The 17,629-nt window shown below is 34.0% G+C and overlaps 1 protein-coding gene across 1 annotated transcript; it reads left to right on the forward strand.

Annotated features, from left to right (window-relative positions):
* The first annotated feature begins 8,273 nt into the window (after positions 1-8,273).
* On the forward strand, positions 8,274-14,818 carry LOC130612079 (serine-rich adhesin for platelets-like). The gene is made up of 2 exons (XM_057433368.1): positions 8,274-8,504; positions 9,991-14,818. Exon 2 carries the CDS (start codon positions 10,006-10,008, stop codon positions 12,709-12,711), a length of 2,706 nt encoding a protein of 901 aa, XP_057289351.1. The 5' UTR covers positions 8,274-8,504; positions 9,991-10,005; the 3' UTR covers positions 12,712-14,818.
* Positions 14,819-17,629: the final 2,811 nt, after the last annotated feature.

Raw genomic sequence — 17,629 nt, forward strand, 5'->3', positions numbered from 1 at the left:
TATTCTTAAGTTTCAATTTGCTGCAGCCAGCTTTTTTATATCACTGAGTCAAAATACTTAGATATGGTCAGGGGAAGTTAATTATTTCATTCCTTTTTGTAAGGCGACTCCAATTTAAATGGTTGTTCTACTGGCCTGACCAACCCTAATTTTCACGAAAAATAATAATATCAAGCAAAAAGTTTTAAATAAAAAAAAGGAAAACATTTTCTCATCCCATCTCCAAAATATAATGAGCATATAGAAGATAATCAATGTTATTTTTTGTTGGTTGAATGTCAATCTACAATTATACTAAACAAGGTGAATCAATAACGTTACTTTAGGACCACTGTTGTTAAGGCCACTGGAAGTTGATTTTTTGTTCATGGTAATTTGTTGCGATAAAACTAAAAGGCGCAATGCGCTAATTTTGTAATCACAAAAATAGTTACGTAGTTAAACAGAAGTTTAAATTTTAATGTGATTTATAACATAAATTAGCTACTTTCGCTAAAGTAGTTATAATACAATCAAAAAACAAGACACATTATTGTTGTAACACCCTCCTTCTTTATGATTAATATATATGTTTAAAATTACGCTAATACAGTTGATACAATTTAGGAAAAATAATTAAAACAAAATAGAATACGGTTGTCGTAACAACCTCCTGTTATGATTTTTAAAAAAATGATTTTAACGCTGCAAAAGACTTTAAATATTCTCAACTGAAAAATCATACCTAGTCCGTCCGAAAAAGAATTTGCACTTAAATTTAGATTTTCCTATAAAACTGCACCAAAAACATTAAAAGAACACTAAAATTGTTTTTTTCATTATTCTAAGTAGGAGAAGAATAACTTGCTGTATAAGTTTCGAAACAGCTCAAGTATAACCTCCTGTAAAACTTTCAAAACAATGCAAGTATATTCTGTACAACTTTCAAAACAGCACAGGAATAATTCTTGCTGTAAACTTTCAAAATAACACAAGAAAAATTTTTGCTGCATAACTTTTAAAAACAAGTTTTTGAGCATGCAAGTATTTTTATCTTTTTATCTTGAGAACTAGTTACATTTTTTCAGTGAGATAAATTATTATTATTTCTTTGCAACCAAAAAATATAAACTGCATGCGTTTATGCAAAAATACATAGAAAAAAACAGTTGTATGGCGCCGTAGATTAGTGGTTATAGCTCTCGTACTCTGTGCGGGAGACCGGGGTTCGATTCCTCTTGACGGCGATTCAGCATGGGCAAGTGAATGTTACCATAGCCCCGGGTTAACCCAAGCCATGTGAGGGAAATTGGAAAGATGGCACACTGTGTGGGCCGTTGGATGTTGCCAGGAGTTGTCTAGTAGAGCGCGGGCTCTAATTGGGTCTGCGTAGCACAAAATGAGCATTAAATACTCTAGGACTCTCCATCTACGCCATGGCCCCTCCTGGAAATAATAGACAGGGTATATCCCTCGATATTTGTGAGGCTAGCCATGTAAAATATGCACATATGTCTGAACACCCTCCTCCATTGTTAATTTTATTGTTTTTGTGGTTGTTCCAACCATACATTCTCGATAAAATTATTTTTATTTCGTCGCCCGACCGTAAGCTACTATCGACTTTGCCCGTAGAACAACTAATTAAATTGGAGTTGCCTAATAGATAAAAATGATGGTCAGCCCTGTGTGGTATGAGCATGTTCAATTGAAGGCTACTTTATCTCATTAAAATTTCAAGACAGTAAATTCACGAAAATTAAAAGGTTGCTAGCGCAAGTAGTAGTAGTATTTATTTGCTGCTATATAGATTGTACAGTATATAATATATAAATGTATATAAAGTTGTATGTTGAAAAATAAAAATAATACAATACAAGCTATAGCAAGCAAGCGGATAAAGTATTTAAAAAATGCTCCTGGAAAGCCCTTTTTATCACAGTTAAGGTTACAAAGTGTTGTGCATGAAAATCAATACCTTGGGGAAAGCAGTTGGTTTCTTATTTGAAGTAAAATCAATAATTAACTGCTGGTTCTCTTTAAAAGAACTGCTGATTTCCTGGTGGTGACTTCAAAATTCTGCTTGTTGTATGGTGGTCAGATTGGCTGAAAATTGCATCCACTTTCATTGACAGATATTTGAATTAATCAACAAAATGTATATTACATTGCTTTGTGAGTTTCAAATATCAACAGTGGAACATATTTAAGACAGCCAAGCTAGGTTTAAACCAGTATAGCATAGAACAGGTTCCTCAATTTCGTGGTCTGCTGGTTGTTGTGAGCCTTAACTGGGATGACCACTTCATTGAGAGCATAAAAGGATGACACACCATTATTTAATTTGGAAATGCTGTAGCTTTAAGTACTCGCAAACCACTTTTGTGGCCAATTTTCAAAACAGTTGATGACAGGCAAGGTGGGAGACAAGCTTTTCTGGTCAGTCAGGGGCGCAGCAGAAAGAGGGGTAGGGCCTTTTCTCCCTTAAAATTTAACAAGACTAATCCTATATAAATAAGTACACGCATTTGGCTGGTTAAATAAGATATAGCCTAATTCTTCTGTAAACGAAATATCATACAAAACAATTGAACAATCTAGTGAAAGGAAACATTGTAGTGAATTGTACTTTTCATAAATTTTCGACCACCAATAGCTGCCATTTTTTCGATACGACCCTGATCAACCAAACGGTATCGAAAAAAAATAATATGACCGACCTTTTTGCACAAAAAGGGAGATAATTTCAAGACTGAGCGCTAGTCAAACCTGGAATTGAATGAAGTTGGTAGTCACCCAGGCATGGTTACCTTAATTCCTATTAATTTTGATGCATAATCAAAAAGGTAGCCTTCAAGCACCTTTTATTTTTGTGCATCTTTTGCAACTGTGTTTTCCAAATCAAGTTTCTATTTTTGTTGACACATTACAACATTTGTTAGTTCTGTTTGTAATACCGATAACAGGTCGCCGGTGTAAATTTGCTATACAATTTTGCCTTTACAATATAAATATACAATCAATAAATTATAATTTACCTTAAACTATCGACATAGCAAAACTCGATGTCATCTAATGTAACGGTATGCGTAGAATTTAACAATCCACTACATCTTAAAATTTTACCAACGAGACGCGGATAGCTACTTTGATTCGATCCGTTCGTTTGCTAGCTGTTTAACAATTTTACAAAAGTACCAGCTTAAGTACTATTAACACCAAGCCCCTAAATAGTAACAGGACTAACTAATTCTTTCAAAGTGCGTCATTTTTTGTCAAGACCTTTTTAATTTTTGACTCAGATTCCTTGATATCGTGTTAGCCAAAAATTGTGGAAGAAAACTTTTTTAAGCTGCTTTTATAAACAAACTATTGACCGCCCTTATCGTGGCAAACGACAGGTCTCAATATTTTTGTACACGGGTCTGTGTGGAAATTATGAAACTGGTCCCAGGGCCATTGTAATTGCACTTAAAGGAATTGTATTACAAGTTTAAAATAATAAATTGTCTGCGCCAAGACAAAGCAAAATCTCAAATCGTTTTGTGAAGTCTGTTTTACTTTTTTTCGATGAAAAGATAGCATACCGTATTTCCTCTAAAGAACGCCGCGGCGTTCTTTACAAAATGCAATTTTTAGGTGCGGCGTTCTTTGGAGGGCGGCGTTTATTACAAAACCATGAGTGAGACAAAAAGCAGAAGTTGACGTTAAGTATTTTCTTTAAGATTAAATATAGATAACAAAAGAATTAAACTATGAAAAGTCTATTAAACAATGTCAATGTCAATGTCGCTATCTCCGTCCGAGTCTTCGTCGATAACATGAAAGGACTCATAGCTTTCATTTACATCACAATAATAAATTTCAAATGGGTTGTCAGAAGATTGGTCTTCTTCCAATGCCTCAGTTGCTTTTTTCATTAAGGTAGCACCAGATGAACAGGACGATCCTTCTTTAAAACAATGGATTTGTCCATCCTCTGATCCATCAAGAGCTAAATTTAAACCACACGACTTGAAAGATTTGATAATCATTTCCGTGCTCAAGCCATTCCATGCGTCTAAAACCCATTGCACTAGCTTTCGTCGCGATGGAGGTTTCTGGTTTCCTCCTTTTGTGAACTGTTGAACACCTTCAACCATCCATTCGTTATAAAGATCGATAATCCGACTCTTAAATGGTTTATTCCATGAGACATCTGGTGCCTGTATATATTTAGTGCAGCCACCGGGAATTATGACATTCTCAATTCTGCCTTTTGACAATTCTTGTTTCACGGAATCCATCATGTGGCATTCAAATGAATCCCAAGCTAACAAGCGTCGATTAAAGGAAAACTTTCCTAAAACTGTTTGCACATAGTGTAAGGTGAGTTCCTCGTTCATCCATGCATTTTTTGAGGACACAACTACGCATTTATTTTTGAATTCAGTATTTAGTTCTTTGCATTCGCGTTTTGCACCACCAAAAACAATAAATGGTTTAAATTTACTTCCGTCTGCCTTTGCTGTCAAGCATACAGAAATTCTGACCTTTTCATGACCAGTCGATTTAAGCATAATTTCTCGTTCGCCACGCTGTGACACCGTTGTAGGTGCTGTCATATCCGCCCAAACAGCAGTCTCGTCCATTGCAAGAATCGAACCGGCGTTAAATTGGTATTTCTTTGACATTCGGCGGACATGTACTACATACTGCACCAACCTGTCCACAAGATACGCTGGATCCTTTTGAACTGTTGTCGTTCTACGACGTAATGAAAGACAATTTCGTTTCATGAACTTTTCCAACCAACCTCGACTAGCCTGGAAACTATTTTTTGCAACAGTGTCCTCTCCAGCTTTTTCATCGTGCATTGCTTTTGCTTTTCTCATTATCAGTTTTCTCGAAACACGCAAAGAATTAGCTCTCCTATCATGTATCCATTCAAGCAGATCTTCTTCTAAATCAAGATTCTTGATTTTGCAACTTCCTCCTTCTAGTTTGAATCTTTTCGCTGCTTCTTGTTTCAACTTCTCCACATTAGCTCTCCATTCTCTTACTCTTTCATCGACACCGTACTTTCTTCCTGCTTCGCGATTTGATGTACTAATTGCGTGATCAACAACTGTTGTCTTAAATTCAAAGGTAAAGCTTCTTCTTTTTTCCCCTTTATGGGATATTAACTGCTTCTCCTCGTTGTGCGACATTTTTCTAATGAACTTTCACTTACAAACATAAAAGTGTGTAAGGTTGATATATACAGATTGGGAGCAATTATCTTGTAGTATTGTTTACTGGTGTCAACTTTTTCTTTAAACACTATTAACAATCCAAGGGAGTGTTATTTTCGACGAGATCAAAAGCGCGGAAAATGATTTTGAATAGAATTTTTTCTCTATAAGAAAAAGTTCTATTTTTATCAATCGTTGATTGCACGCTCATACGAAATATATGATAGCTACACGTGGAAGTCAGAGATTTGAGAAGAACATGGCTCGAGTGATTCCTAAAACATTTGAAATGTATTTCATCATTAAATTCTCTACAAATATTCGCGGACATCATGTTTATAAAAATATATGGACACCCATTATAGGAGAATCTTTGGTTTGCAAAGAAGACAAGAGAGTAGAGGCTCAAGAACTGGACAAGAATGCAATTGGAACGTACAAACTCATGGACGGCAACGAAACCTTAGTGGGACATTTGCCAATAGAGTTGTCAAAGCTGATATCGTTTTTTATTGAAATTGAAGATAATCATGTAAATGCGACAGTTACTGGGAAACGAAAACGAGAGATTGGTTTGAGTGTACCTGCAAAGTTCATTTGTTTTACATCTAGCAAAAGTTATGCTAAAATTCTTTACAGTGAACTGTTAAAGCGTAAAACTAAATATTCGTATTTGTCATTAGATGTAGAAGAATTTTGTGAAAGAAAACAGATCAAATTCATATAAATACCAACTTTTTTTACTTTCCCTATTAAAATGGTTTTTTTCTAATAAACGCCGCATCTAAGGTGTGGCGTTCTTTGGAGGGCGGCGTTCTTTAGAGGGCGGCGTTTATTACAAATTTTCATATAGAAGTGCGGCGTTCTTTGGAGGGCGGCGTTCTTTAGAGGGCGGCGTTCTTTAGAGGAAATACGGTATACCATTGGGCTATTTTTTAACAATTACTGTCTTGATACATTTACAGTCAATATCACTTTACCCTAACCACTCACACCCTCTTTCCGAGCGATTTCTGCCTTTTTGATATGAGATTGATTTGATATGATATGTAGCTTAGTGGTTATAATTTCTGCAATTTTTGCGGGAGACCGGGCTTCGATCCCTTGGCGGCGATTTGATATAGGCGAGTGATTGTTACCATAGCCCCGTGTTAACCTCTGCCATGTGAGGGAAATTGGGAAGATGACACAATGTGTGCACCGTTTGATGTTGTAGGGAATTGTCTGGCAGAGCGAGGACCCTAATTGGGTCTACGTAGCTCAAAATGTACATTAAATAGTCTAGGAATCCCTTTTCAAAGCCATGGCCTTCTAGCTAGATAACCATGCAAAATATGCACATCCATCTATCTATGTATCTAGAGAAGACGGCGAAAAACATAATATTTTTTCGCCCCTTAACTCTCATGTTTAAAAAGGCAAAAATCTCTGGTAACGCCTCTGGCGCCTAAGACCCAAAAGTAAGTTTTTGAAGCATATATTGCCAATTTGAGAAAAACCTATGTAGCGGATAATCAAAACTTTTTGGAAATGTCTGATAGTGTCCGCGCGATATAGGTATTTTTATAGGAACAATTTAGACTAAATATTAGAAACTAATTCCTACATTAATTTTTTAAAGAAACGTGCAGTTAGATTTGTTTTCTATGTTGGGTATTACCATCCTAACGCTGAGAAAAAGAATCTGATTCAGTATGCAACTACTACATAAATGAATATGCGAGTGAACAAAGGGAAAAGCGATGATGTTTTTATGATCTCTATGACGTACAACTTTAAATGTTGGCGATCTTTTAGGATCCTAAACTTTTTACAAATTTTCAAAATCTTAATTTTAGGAGATTCACGGACAAAGGTCAAACATCAACCTTTTAGAGCTTGTTATTTCTATTTTTATACATCTGATGGCGAGACGGTCATAATTGTCAATAAACAATAACACATTGTCAAAAATCCTTAAAAACAAGGTTGAATAAATGCTCTTCTTAAATATGCCATTTCTCCGCGAAAAGACAAGTTGATTTTTTACAACCTCGTCCCCAGGCCCATTTTTCTCTTTTTAACAATCTCGGACGGCGAAGAAGAAATCATTTATATATAACTTACACGCATTATACTCGCCCATCATGATCAGAGGTCTGATCGGGGTGAAGCATTCTCTGTTGAGAATGAAATACGGATCATTTCTTCGCGCCGTCTCGGATATCAAAAAAGCGAAAAATTGCCCTGGCAACGAGATTGGATTTTTTATAAAATAGTTAGAAAAGTTCTCTATGGATCTTTTAAACCGCGCGCTTAAATTCGAAAAGTAATAGTTGCTTTTTCTATTCCTCATTTCAGCAGCAGTGAAATAAGAACTCGTTTATTTTGTAACTTGATTGTTTTAAAATCTTCTTTTGCAAAAGTTGTATCCTCGTCCCCAAGGTCTCTTGACCTCTGAGCCGTTATCACGAGGCGGCCAATAATTTTGACGCAATGCCCTCGCATTTTCTCAATAATTTTGCACAAAAGTCCTACTCTTGAAGGGATATAAAGCGATAGTTTTGTACATAGTTAATTCAGTTTTTATTCCATCAGCTTTTTTGCTACAACTATCATGGCTACTTATGCTTACTGACTCTGAATTTTTCACATAACGTTTAGTGTTTTTTTTAAGTGAATTTAGTCTGTTTTTCTGTTTTAAAAGCCCTACTGTTGGTACTCCAAATATATGCAATGGTATTTTCAATCGAATCTTCACTTCAAACTAATTTTAAATGGAATTTTGCTCACAAGTCGTCATGAAGTTCTCTGCTGTTGCTGACATTCAACAAAGCAGCCTTTCTTAATTGTCCTAAAGTAATGCAAACTATTATTAATAAAATCATCCTTAACAGCCTTGTAACGATATGCAACAAAATTCACATGCTTATGTGATCCAACCTCGATCACAGGGCCTGTAGCATTTTTTGATATGAAGATGAAACACGTACGCGTTTTATCCTTATATCAAAAAACGCTACAGGCCCTGGGATCGAGGTTGTATGTGATAACTTTTCTGTTTCTATGGAAAATTGAAAATTAAAAATAAACCAGGACAGGGGTCCGCCCCTCCTGTGCTTTTGTCTTCACCGCCTCCACTCGCTTGCATTTTGCGAAATCACCACGTGGTTGCACATACTGCCCAAAATTGGTATTCATAGTTTTGTGTAATTTTATATAAACGTTTAGTAAGTGCGAACGTACAAGCCAAACAATGCCGAACGAGTAAACATGGCTCTCATTGAGAAGCGAAGCTTCATGTTTAGCATATAGTTGACGCACGCAGCCAGGGTATGAACAATTTAATTCAGCTAAAGTTTTGAATTGGCAAGAGGGGATGGAATCTCAACAGCTTTGTATTTTAGTCCTACATTTTCGTTTTGGCGTGTCCTATTATGGATGTGGCTCCTTCAGTCACACTCCAGTGGTTTCCTAACTAAAATGCTGCACCAACCTGAAGACTTTATTCACAAAAAGTCTTTAAAAGTTTTAAAGATACAAATTTCTATAATTCTTCTCAAGTTTATTATTCAAACCACCCACCCATCTTGATTACAGTACATACTGTTTATTGCACTAGATAAATCTCTTTGTTTACATTTTCAGCATATACGCCTTTTCACAGTTAAGGAAAAATAACATAATCCTTATTTTATCCAACTCAAGTTATCTGTACAACTAGTTGCACCGTACTAATTATCTTAAAATCAATTTAGAAGACATGACTTTAATATTAAAACTGAAAATGACCTTTTTTACCAAAAAAAAATACCCACTGCTTTGGGCTTTTTTCTTCTGTTTCTGTGCAGTGTAGCCTCTGCGCAAATTTTTCTTAAACCACTACTTCGTGTATTACTACATATCATAATAACTGAAAACATATTAAGTTAAAAAAAGATGTTAGCTAGCTAGGCGCTTAGGTGAAACAAAGTTTTCTTCAGTCCATTTCACAAGGGCATTGTTAGGGCTTTAAGTAAATTTAAGTAAATCAGAAGGCACTACACTTGATAATAGTTTAAACCTCAAATAATCTTTACCTTTAAAAGAAGTCTACGAGTCATCTCTTTCCCTGCCACGCAAATGCCACAGCCATAGAGCTTATCGCTGAAAAGTAAAAAAATAACTCCATCCTGGAATTCATCTATAAAGTGAGCTGTGCCTGTGTACCAGTGTGCTTTTTTCTCTGGTCAGGAGAGCCCCAATTTATTAAGTAACCCAATTGAGTAAGTCAGTACCAATGATTATCTCTCACCACCACCCGATCGAGTTATAGCTAATAAGTTCCAAGATAATTCACATTTCTTTTGCAGGCCTTTTCAGGAGAGGCGTGCAATAGCACGTGCACACCTCCACACACAAGCAAAATGGCTTAGGCGTGCTATTGATAGCACCTGTAAAATGACAAATTTTATAAGAAGTTAACCAGTGCAGCACACCCAAAAACACACCTAAAATACTTGAGGCGTGCTTTTTGGCACACACATATTAGAATTTTCCTGAAAAGGCCTGTTTTTGCCATTTTACAGTGAGTCGCAAAAAAACGAGAAAACTTCAAGAACAATAAAAATAATAGCTATTGAAGAGCCACACACAACAAATGACTACAATAATAAACAGAAGTAATAATAATAAGCAGAAGTATAAAACCACTGCATAACAAGCATAACATTTAAATCAATTTTTTCTTTTTTTGAAGCAATCCTATATTGTTGCAATAAAGGCATTATTATAGTGATCATGTGCTAAACTATATCTTATTTGTCAAGTTTTTTTTCAGGTTTATAAAAATACAATGGCAGCTCCTTTGGAAAAGGACAAGTCATGGTTCGAGAGAGAGGTGCAAAGATTAACTTGTTTACTGAAGTTGTCAGAAAGAAAGCGGAAAAGACAAAAAACAATCTATGAGAAAAACATGGAAAGCTTGGAAGTAAAGATGATGGATTTCGAGACAAGTTTACGCAAAGAACAGAGAGAAATACAAAAACTGATAAGTCGGAAAGACCAACAAATTAGGGTTAGGGAGGAGCTCACCAAAGCATTGCAGCATCAGCTGGAATTGCAACACTGCAAACAGTGTGGCTACCCAAATTCTGCCAAAAAGTTTGATCTGGAATGGGAGATAAACATTGGCAATGATAGTGATGCTGTTAAAAAGCTACCTCCTTTGAGTTTACCTGTTGCTTTGAATCCGCCTAGTGTTAGCTTTCACAAACCATTTCGACCAAAAAGTAAACTGTCACCAGTGGCAGAAGAGAGCGAAGTAACATTTGGATCTAATTTACGCCATGTTCATGCTGATTTAAATCCTGAAAGATTTCATGCCGTGTTGTCAGCTTCTTTGCAATTGATTCGTAATGATGATGGCACTGCATGTCGAGATGCAGAAGGAATAGTATCACCATTTCTTATACCAAATAATACAGCAGAGAAAGAAATGTCAACACCAAATGAAACAAATGGTACTGCTGATAAGACTTTTCAAAGTGATATAGTTAACGTTGATGCAAAAGGAAATAAAACGTTAGTTTCTAGTTCCACACAAACTTCTTTTGATGACATTGTTAATAAAGTCACCTTAGCTACTGAAAAGTATACCACTGTTGTTGAACCAGTGCAATTTGATAATACTAGACAGAAGACAGAGTTACTCAATGAATTTTGTAATAATTTATCTTATTCAACATTAAAATTGGTAAATAAGGATATGCATGATCATTTGACAATTCAAATTCAACAGTTCATCAACAGCGATATAAAAATAGCAACACTATCTTTGTTTTCAGATTATCTTGTTACTGAATGTATCAATAATGCCAAACTGGACTTGCACACAAATAATACCAAGCCTGTCAATGATTTTTCAAGAACTAATACTATTGAACAGAAAGGAAACACTCAGAATTTAATAGCTGGTAATGGCAACAGGCATGAATTGGAAAATACTGTTCCATCAGAAAAACGTAATTGTGTAGACAGTGATAGTAATAAACTTTTGTATGACAAACCTGTTAATGGTGAAAATAATGTTCTAAAAGCTATTGAAAAAATGGTTGAAAATGTAATACCTAGTGTGACAAACAGTAACATTGTAGACTTAGTTAAAGAAGGGATGAAAAATGTTTCTACAAGTAGTTCTGCATCACCTAAAAGTGAAGAACTTAGGGAGGACTTAGGTAATGATGAACAACTTGTTAGTGGCAAAAGAAAAAAGAAAAAGAAGAAAAAAAAGAAAAAGAGAAAAAGCGTATGCGAAACAGTAAGTGAAAGTTGCGATAATGATAAAACTAATATTGGACAGAAAGCAGTTCCAGAAAACTTACCAGATATTACTAAAAACTATCAAGTTACGAGCACATGTAATGATATTGTCCAAACTGAAAATACTATTGAGATTGTGAAAAACAAGCTTGACACAAGGGTAGAGAAATTAAAGCCAACAGCTGATGAGACCCTAGAAAGTGGATCTTCTTCCTCTCCCCAAACGACATCGTCATCTTTAGGCAACACCTCATCTTCATCAATAAGCATAGACTCTTCTTCTTCATTTTCACAAAGCGAGATGAGTCAAATGTTTCCTGGTTTAAAATCACCAGAGGAAGATAAGTTTAGTCTTCTTGTGGACGAAAGTTTTAATGAGTTAGAAGCCACCCAATCAAGCACTTGCGACAGAGTTAGTGATGTTTCTTCGCCACCTAATAATTTCACAGCTCATGAAAATGAAAATGAAACTGTAATGTCAAATACAGAAGATACACTTGGCGAGAGCAAAAATGCTGAAACCACATCCAACGAAACAGGGAATTTAGACAATAGAAAAACATGTAACTATGAAACAGATAATATAACTGGCAACGTTCAAGAAAAAAACACCCCCGAAAACATTTTAAGTGAAAGCCAAACGAATGAGAGAATGGAAACAACTAATTTAGAGAAATTACAAGATAATGAATCTTCTGTTGATACCTCTGTAGTTGATTGGGTCATTAATAAGGAAAATAGTGCTGAAGACTTTTCAACTCAAGTCAATATCAAAGATCAGTTCATTGAATTAAGAGAAATAGAAAACCCTAAAGAATCAAATGTGGATTGGATCGTAGCAGTTGATAAAAGTATTGATAAGCAACAAAATGCCATTATTAAGCTTCAGACAGATCCTTCTGAAATCAATGCTAATTCAAGTATTTCAAATGATAACAGGCAGTTTGAATGTGAAGATTTTGTAAATGTCGATGTCAAAGATTATGAGCAATCTAACGTTAAAGACATTGCAGGAACTTGTACAAACATTGATACGGAAGCTATTAGAATTGATGGAAACGTGGAAAATCCTTCAAAAGAAATGGCTATTAACCAGTACAATTCAAACATTGAACAATCCGGTACCACTTTGACGATGGTTGAAAACACTGGAAATGATACAATACTTACCGAAACAGATAATATTGAGCTTGCTGAAAAAAGTTTATCAAATGAGTATGAAATAACTACGAAGTTGTAAAAACACCACAAAAATGTCTTGCAAGCTTATGTTTTTGCTAAAAAAACATATTGATGTGGCGTGTCTGGTGTATTTTTTTATTTTAATGTGTAGTTTTGTCTATAACAATGTCAAATATGACGCAAGTGTCGAATAACGATAATATATATGATCTCAAAAACATTTTAAAATGAGTTTAAAATGAAAGTTAGCGTTCGGAGCACATCTTCAACTTCAATATGCAATTGCGGTATTACGAAATAATACGTATGGGATCATTGTTTGCTTAAGTCACTCAAACAATCTAATATTCATCAACGTGTTTTCATTATTTAATTTATTTTTTTCTATTTAAATTTTAGTCACTTTTTTTGTCTTTCTATATATATATGTGTGTGCATTTATTAACATCAAGTGTGCTATTATTTTTTTCACTATCTTTATTTTTATGTATGATTTTCTCTTTTAAATTATCTATTCAGTACTTTATCACATGTAGCTATGATTGTTTTATTCGATATGTACCGTAGACGAGCTAGTAAATTTTCCTGCGTGTATTCAAGATTCAATATAGTGAATAACTTTGAAAAAATGTTTGCTTGAATCAACGCTGTGGGTGAACCTTATGAAGGTTTTATGTCCAGAGTACACGCTGGTAAACTTCCCCAAAATATACATTTGGTATTTTTGTAATATGTTATTAATATAGTCGTTTACGGTATGTGTCGAATGCTGTTGAAGCCTGCTTTATTAACAAAACTAGATATTTGGCCAGTGTCTGTTGATAGTTAATGTTCTCTTTGCATGTTAATTCACACACTTTTTTTAATAAGCATCATGTAGTTGGAACCTAAGTTCGAATCTTAAAAAAAATTAGAACATCTCATGTGTAGCAACAGACTCCACTGGGTAACGAACACGAGTGAGTAAAGTACAGAGGCGTTTTTTCCCATACTTTATATTTTTTTTTCGCTTTGAAAAATTTAACCCAACATGTACTATAATTTGATGATAAATGCAACACATAAACAACAATTCAGATTGATCAAAAATATAACCAACAACGACAGAATAATTACCTACTAGAAAAGCTGTATATTTGACTGTGAATATATGTGTGTATGTGTGATTATTATTAACCAGCTTCCCGGGTCTTACCAAGATAATAGGTGAAGTGGGACTTGAGAGGGATAGTAGAGCAATCGCCCAGAAAGGTAGAGGTCGCTTGTTCAAGTGCCACTCGATGCCTCATCTTTACAACACTTTAGAAGCTAATAATGTGCGTGTTTATCAATTTAATCTGGTTTATTTATTTATGACCTCACAATATGCGTGGGACGCTTGCCTAGATTTTTTCATTGCGTTTTTATAGTGTATAACTGACTATGTATAACTTACTACAGAAATATTTTGTTCATACTTAACCAGGGGGAGAAATCGTTTGCGGAAGAAAAAAATGTGGATTTGTTTGCGTGTAGGAATAGAAATTGCGAATTTATTGTGAATTATTCATTTTCAGTTATTTTTATATGTTCTTTAGTTTGTTTCCTCCTTAATTTCGCTTCTTTTTTTGTATAACGACATGTTTTTATTTTATTTTCGAAATAAGATAAACCAGAAAAATATAAAATAGATTTTTTTGGGAAACAAATTGTGTAAAGGGCGATGCTTCTGGTTGGATTTCTATGACTCGAATAATTTGTTAAAAGAAGCTAATATTTTTATTAATATATGAATTTATCCCACTCTTTTTGAAAATGTTTAACGTAAATTCAATCTATCTATCTATTCAATCTGTGTCGTGAATTTTTAAAAGTCTTTTCTAGCATAACAACACTGTTACTGACTCGACTGAACACTAAATTTACTTCGCCGTGGTCGATCTCTCTTTCGCTGTCTTTCTAACTTTTCGCTATCTTTCCCTACGACGCTACCTTCTTTCGTAAGTGTTTTTTGCAAGGGTAATACTTTCAATATGATTTATTCGCAGTAAATTTGTTAAGAAGTAGATATATTGAGGAAATAGCTGTAAAAGAATATTTATTACGTAAAATATCTAAATTTGGATTATCAAGTAATGTATCTTCACCAAGTTATTTTAAAACATTTGTTATTTTTATCTCGCTTATCTCTGTTCCTTAGCATTACCCATTCTCGTTCCTAGAGCTCTTTATGATAAGCCACTTGTTATTATTTTAAAATTTTTACAACTTAAAATGGAGTGTGTTTTTTACTGTTTGTAAAATTTTGGCATAGCGTCCATTAATTTTTCAAATGTTAATCGTAATAGCGCTTTGACGTTGAATTATACTTGACAGTCTCGAAGTTAATAAAGCGTTTATGCAGAACAGTATCCATACATTTAATATGTCAAACTGCAACGTTTCAATTATATTATTTTGCCTTATTTTTCACCCAGTCCCTGAGTAGACTCACTTAAAAGAATCATCTAGAAAAAAATTTACAGGGAACTGTCTGTTGTTTTGTATTATTTGATGAGAATATAGTAAACACCAGTAAGATAAAATTGAGTAAAAATAATTTTCAGTTGCTTATAATATTTTCAAAAGGGAAACGGTAAAAAATGCGTCAGGATATTGCTTTGAAGATGCTGGACTTGTGGATCGACCAAAGGGGTGTGGTTAGTATTATTACGACACCTAGAGAAAGACTTTTTACGATGAGTAGTCCTGAAATGCTATTTTCCAGAACCTATTTCGGATGATAAACCGAAAACGTTGTGGGATTTAGATTATATTAGAAATAATTGACCAGCATTGAGTTTAAATTCTCTAAACAACACATTTCGGATCTATCTTCGGGTAAAAAATCATTAAAAAAAGTTAAAGCAGTTATACAAATACACGTATAAATCGGATGACTAAATATTTCAAAAATTTGTGCGGATGCTTGGATTCAGTAATTGTGGTAGAAGCGCAAGGAGTATTTTGCCTAAATTAACTTTCAATAATATTTTCAAATGAACAAAAAAAATAAATTATCACAGGAAATTGAAGTACAGTTAAATCTCTCTAAAGCGGACATGGTCTAAAGCGGACACCTCAATCCTTGGAACGGACTGATTTCAGGTCAAACTCTCACAAGAAAATTTCTAACAGACGGACAGTTATAGGGCGGACACTTAATAAAACGGACACTTTTTTCGCACCAAATGACATTTTTCCTTGAAAAAGTTCTGTGTAAGGCGGACACAAAAAAACAACTTATTATTGACGAGGAAAGTCAAGAATGCTGTCATCAGTTACGAAAAAGTGGAGGAACTTCAAATATAAAAAAAAAGCAAACTTCAATCCAAGATTTCTTCGAGTAGAATATAAAATACAATGTATTTTTAGTTGTTAGTTTTTTGTTTGTATAACAGTAGAGCGTATGAATAATACAAGTTCACATTCATCAAATTATGTGTCTCATTTCTTTAATTTGAAAGTATTAGAACAAAGAAAAAACGTACGTAAAATTAATTGCTGCATATTAGATGCAGCAACAGCAAATACTATTTTACACGAAAACGTGAGATGAAAATGCATCACCGATAAGTGATTATTCGCAGATGAATGTTGAGGAATTTAGATAACATTTGTAGAATAAGTTCACGGATTTCAGTGTCTTGGGAAAATTCCTCCAAAAGTTTTTTAATCAGTCAGTCTCACCAAACAAAGAGTTTGTAGGGAAATGGCTAAGAAATTTTAGAAGAATATTTCAAAATATTTTTGTTTATCGTATTTATAAGTCATGAAATTCTAAGAATATGCTCAATATCATTATTTCAATTAAAATTTGTGCTATTGTTTTGAAATAAATTTGAATGAGTCGCCATCGATCGAGGCATGGTCGATTGTAAGTGGAAACCAATTTTAATAAAAAATATCGATCGATTCGATCAACGTCGATTGATGATACGACCACATTCGTTTGAGTGGAAACTAAATTTTCATCGATCGATTCGATCGACGTCGATTGATACGACCACATTCGTTTGAGTGAAAAAACGAAGGCTTTTTTTGCGAGGTTAAAAAATATGCATTTCGCGAAAAATAATTTTCGCGAATTGGTGTTGTCGAGATAATTCGCGAAGAATTATTTCCGAATGAACCATTTTAAGTTTTGTTTGCAAATAATAATTTTCACGAATCTAGTACTTCGCAATTTTAATTTATTTTATTCAGGCCAAGGTAACCTTTAATGGAACTTCCTAATAACACAGATGCTGGCCATTATTTTTATCAACAATAAAATTTGACCTAGCAAAAAATAGAGAAGAAATAACGGAAAAATTATTTTGTTTTGTTAAAAGTTTCGCAAAGTTAATTTCAGTAAACAAGTCTAGTCATATCGCAAAGTTATTTATTTATTTTCACAAATTGACCTTTCTGGGAATTTTCGCGCGTACAAGTTTTGGGAATAAAGATAACATTCGCGAAAATTAATCCTCGCGAAAGTTAATCAACTTAATGTAGCTATGATGTAAACAGCTATTCTAAAAATTATAAAAGCTCATAGCTCAACAAGCTCCGGCGTCATAATAAGTTACGGTTGTTCAAAATTCAATTTAAATGTTAGGGTTTTTTTATACAAAAACAGTTTTAGACCTGAGCCTAAATTTTCTTAGTAAAATGCCTGAATATGGGCTGAAATTTTCTTCTTTTTTTTTCTTAATTGATATTCCTCTATTATTTTGTTTGTTTTCTTTATAAATAACTACGATTTATTTGAAAAATCTTTTATGTTTATTGAAGAAAAAAAGACTTCTTTTGTTATTTTTAAGATAACTTTGTTAGGATGTATTTAATAGAGAAAAAGAAACTTGATTGTGTGGTGTTTAAAAATTGATGATTTAGTAACTATAAATGTATATATGAAGGTCTCCAAAAATTAAATCTTAACACACTGAGGCTAGAGATTTTCTTAATATTTTCAA

This window comes from Hydractinia symbiolongicarpus, chromosome 10 (genome assembly GCF_029227915.1).
Source record: "Hydractinia symbiolongicarpus strain clone_291-10 chromosome 10, HSymV2.1, whole genome shotgun sequence".
NCBI classification, from domain to species: Eukaryota; Metazoa; Cnidaria; class Hydrozoa; order Anthoathecata; family Hydractiniidae; genus Hydractinia; species Hydractinia symbiolongicarpus.

Bases quoted from the DNA above. Each gene is read 5' to 3' on its own strand.
- LOC130612079 (XM_057433368.1), top strand. From the start codon at position 10,006: ATGGCAGCTCCTTTGGAAAAGGACAAGTCATGGTTCGAGAGAGAGGTG.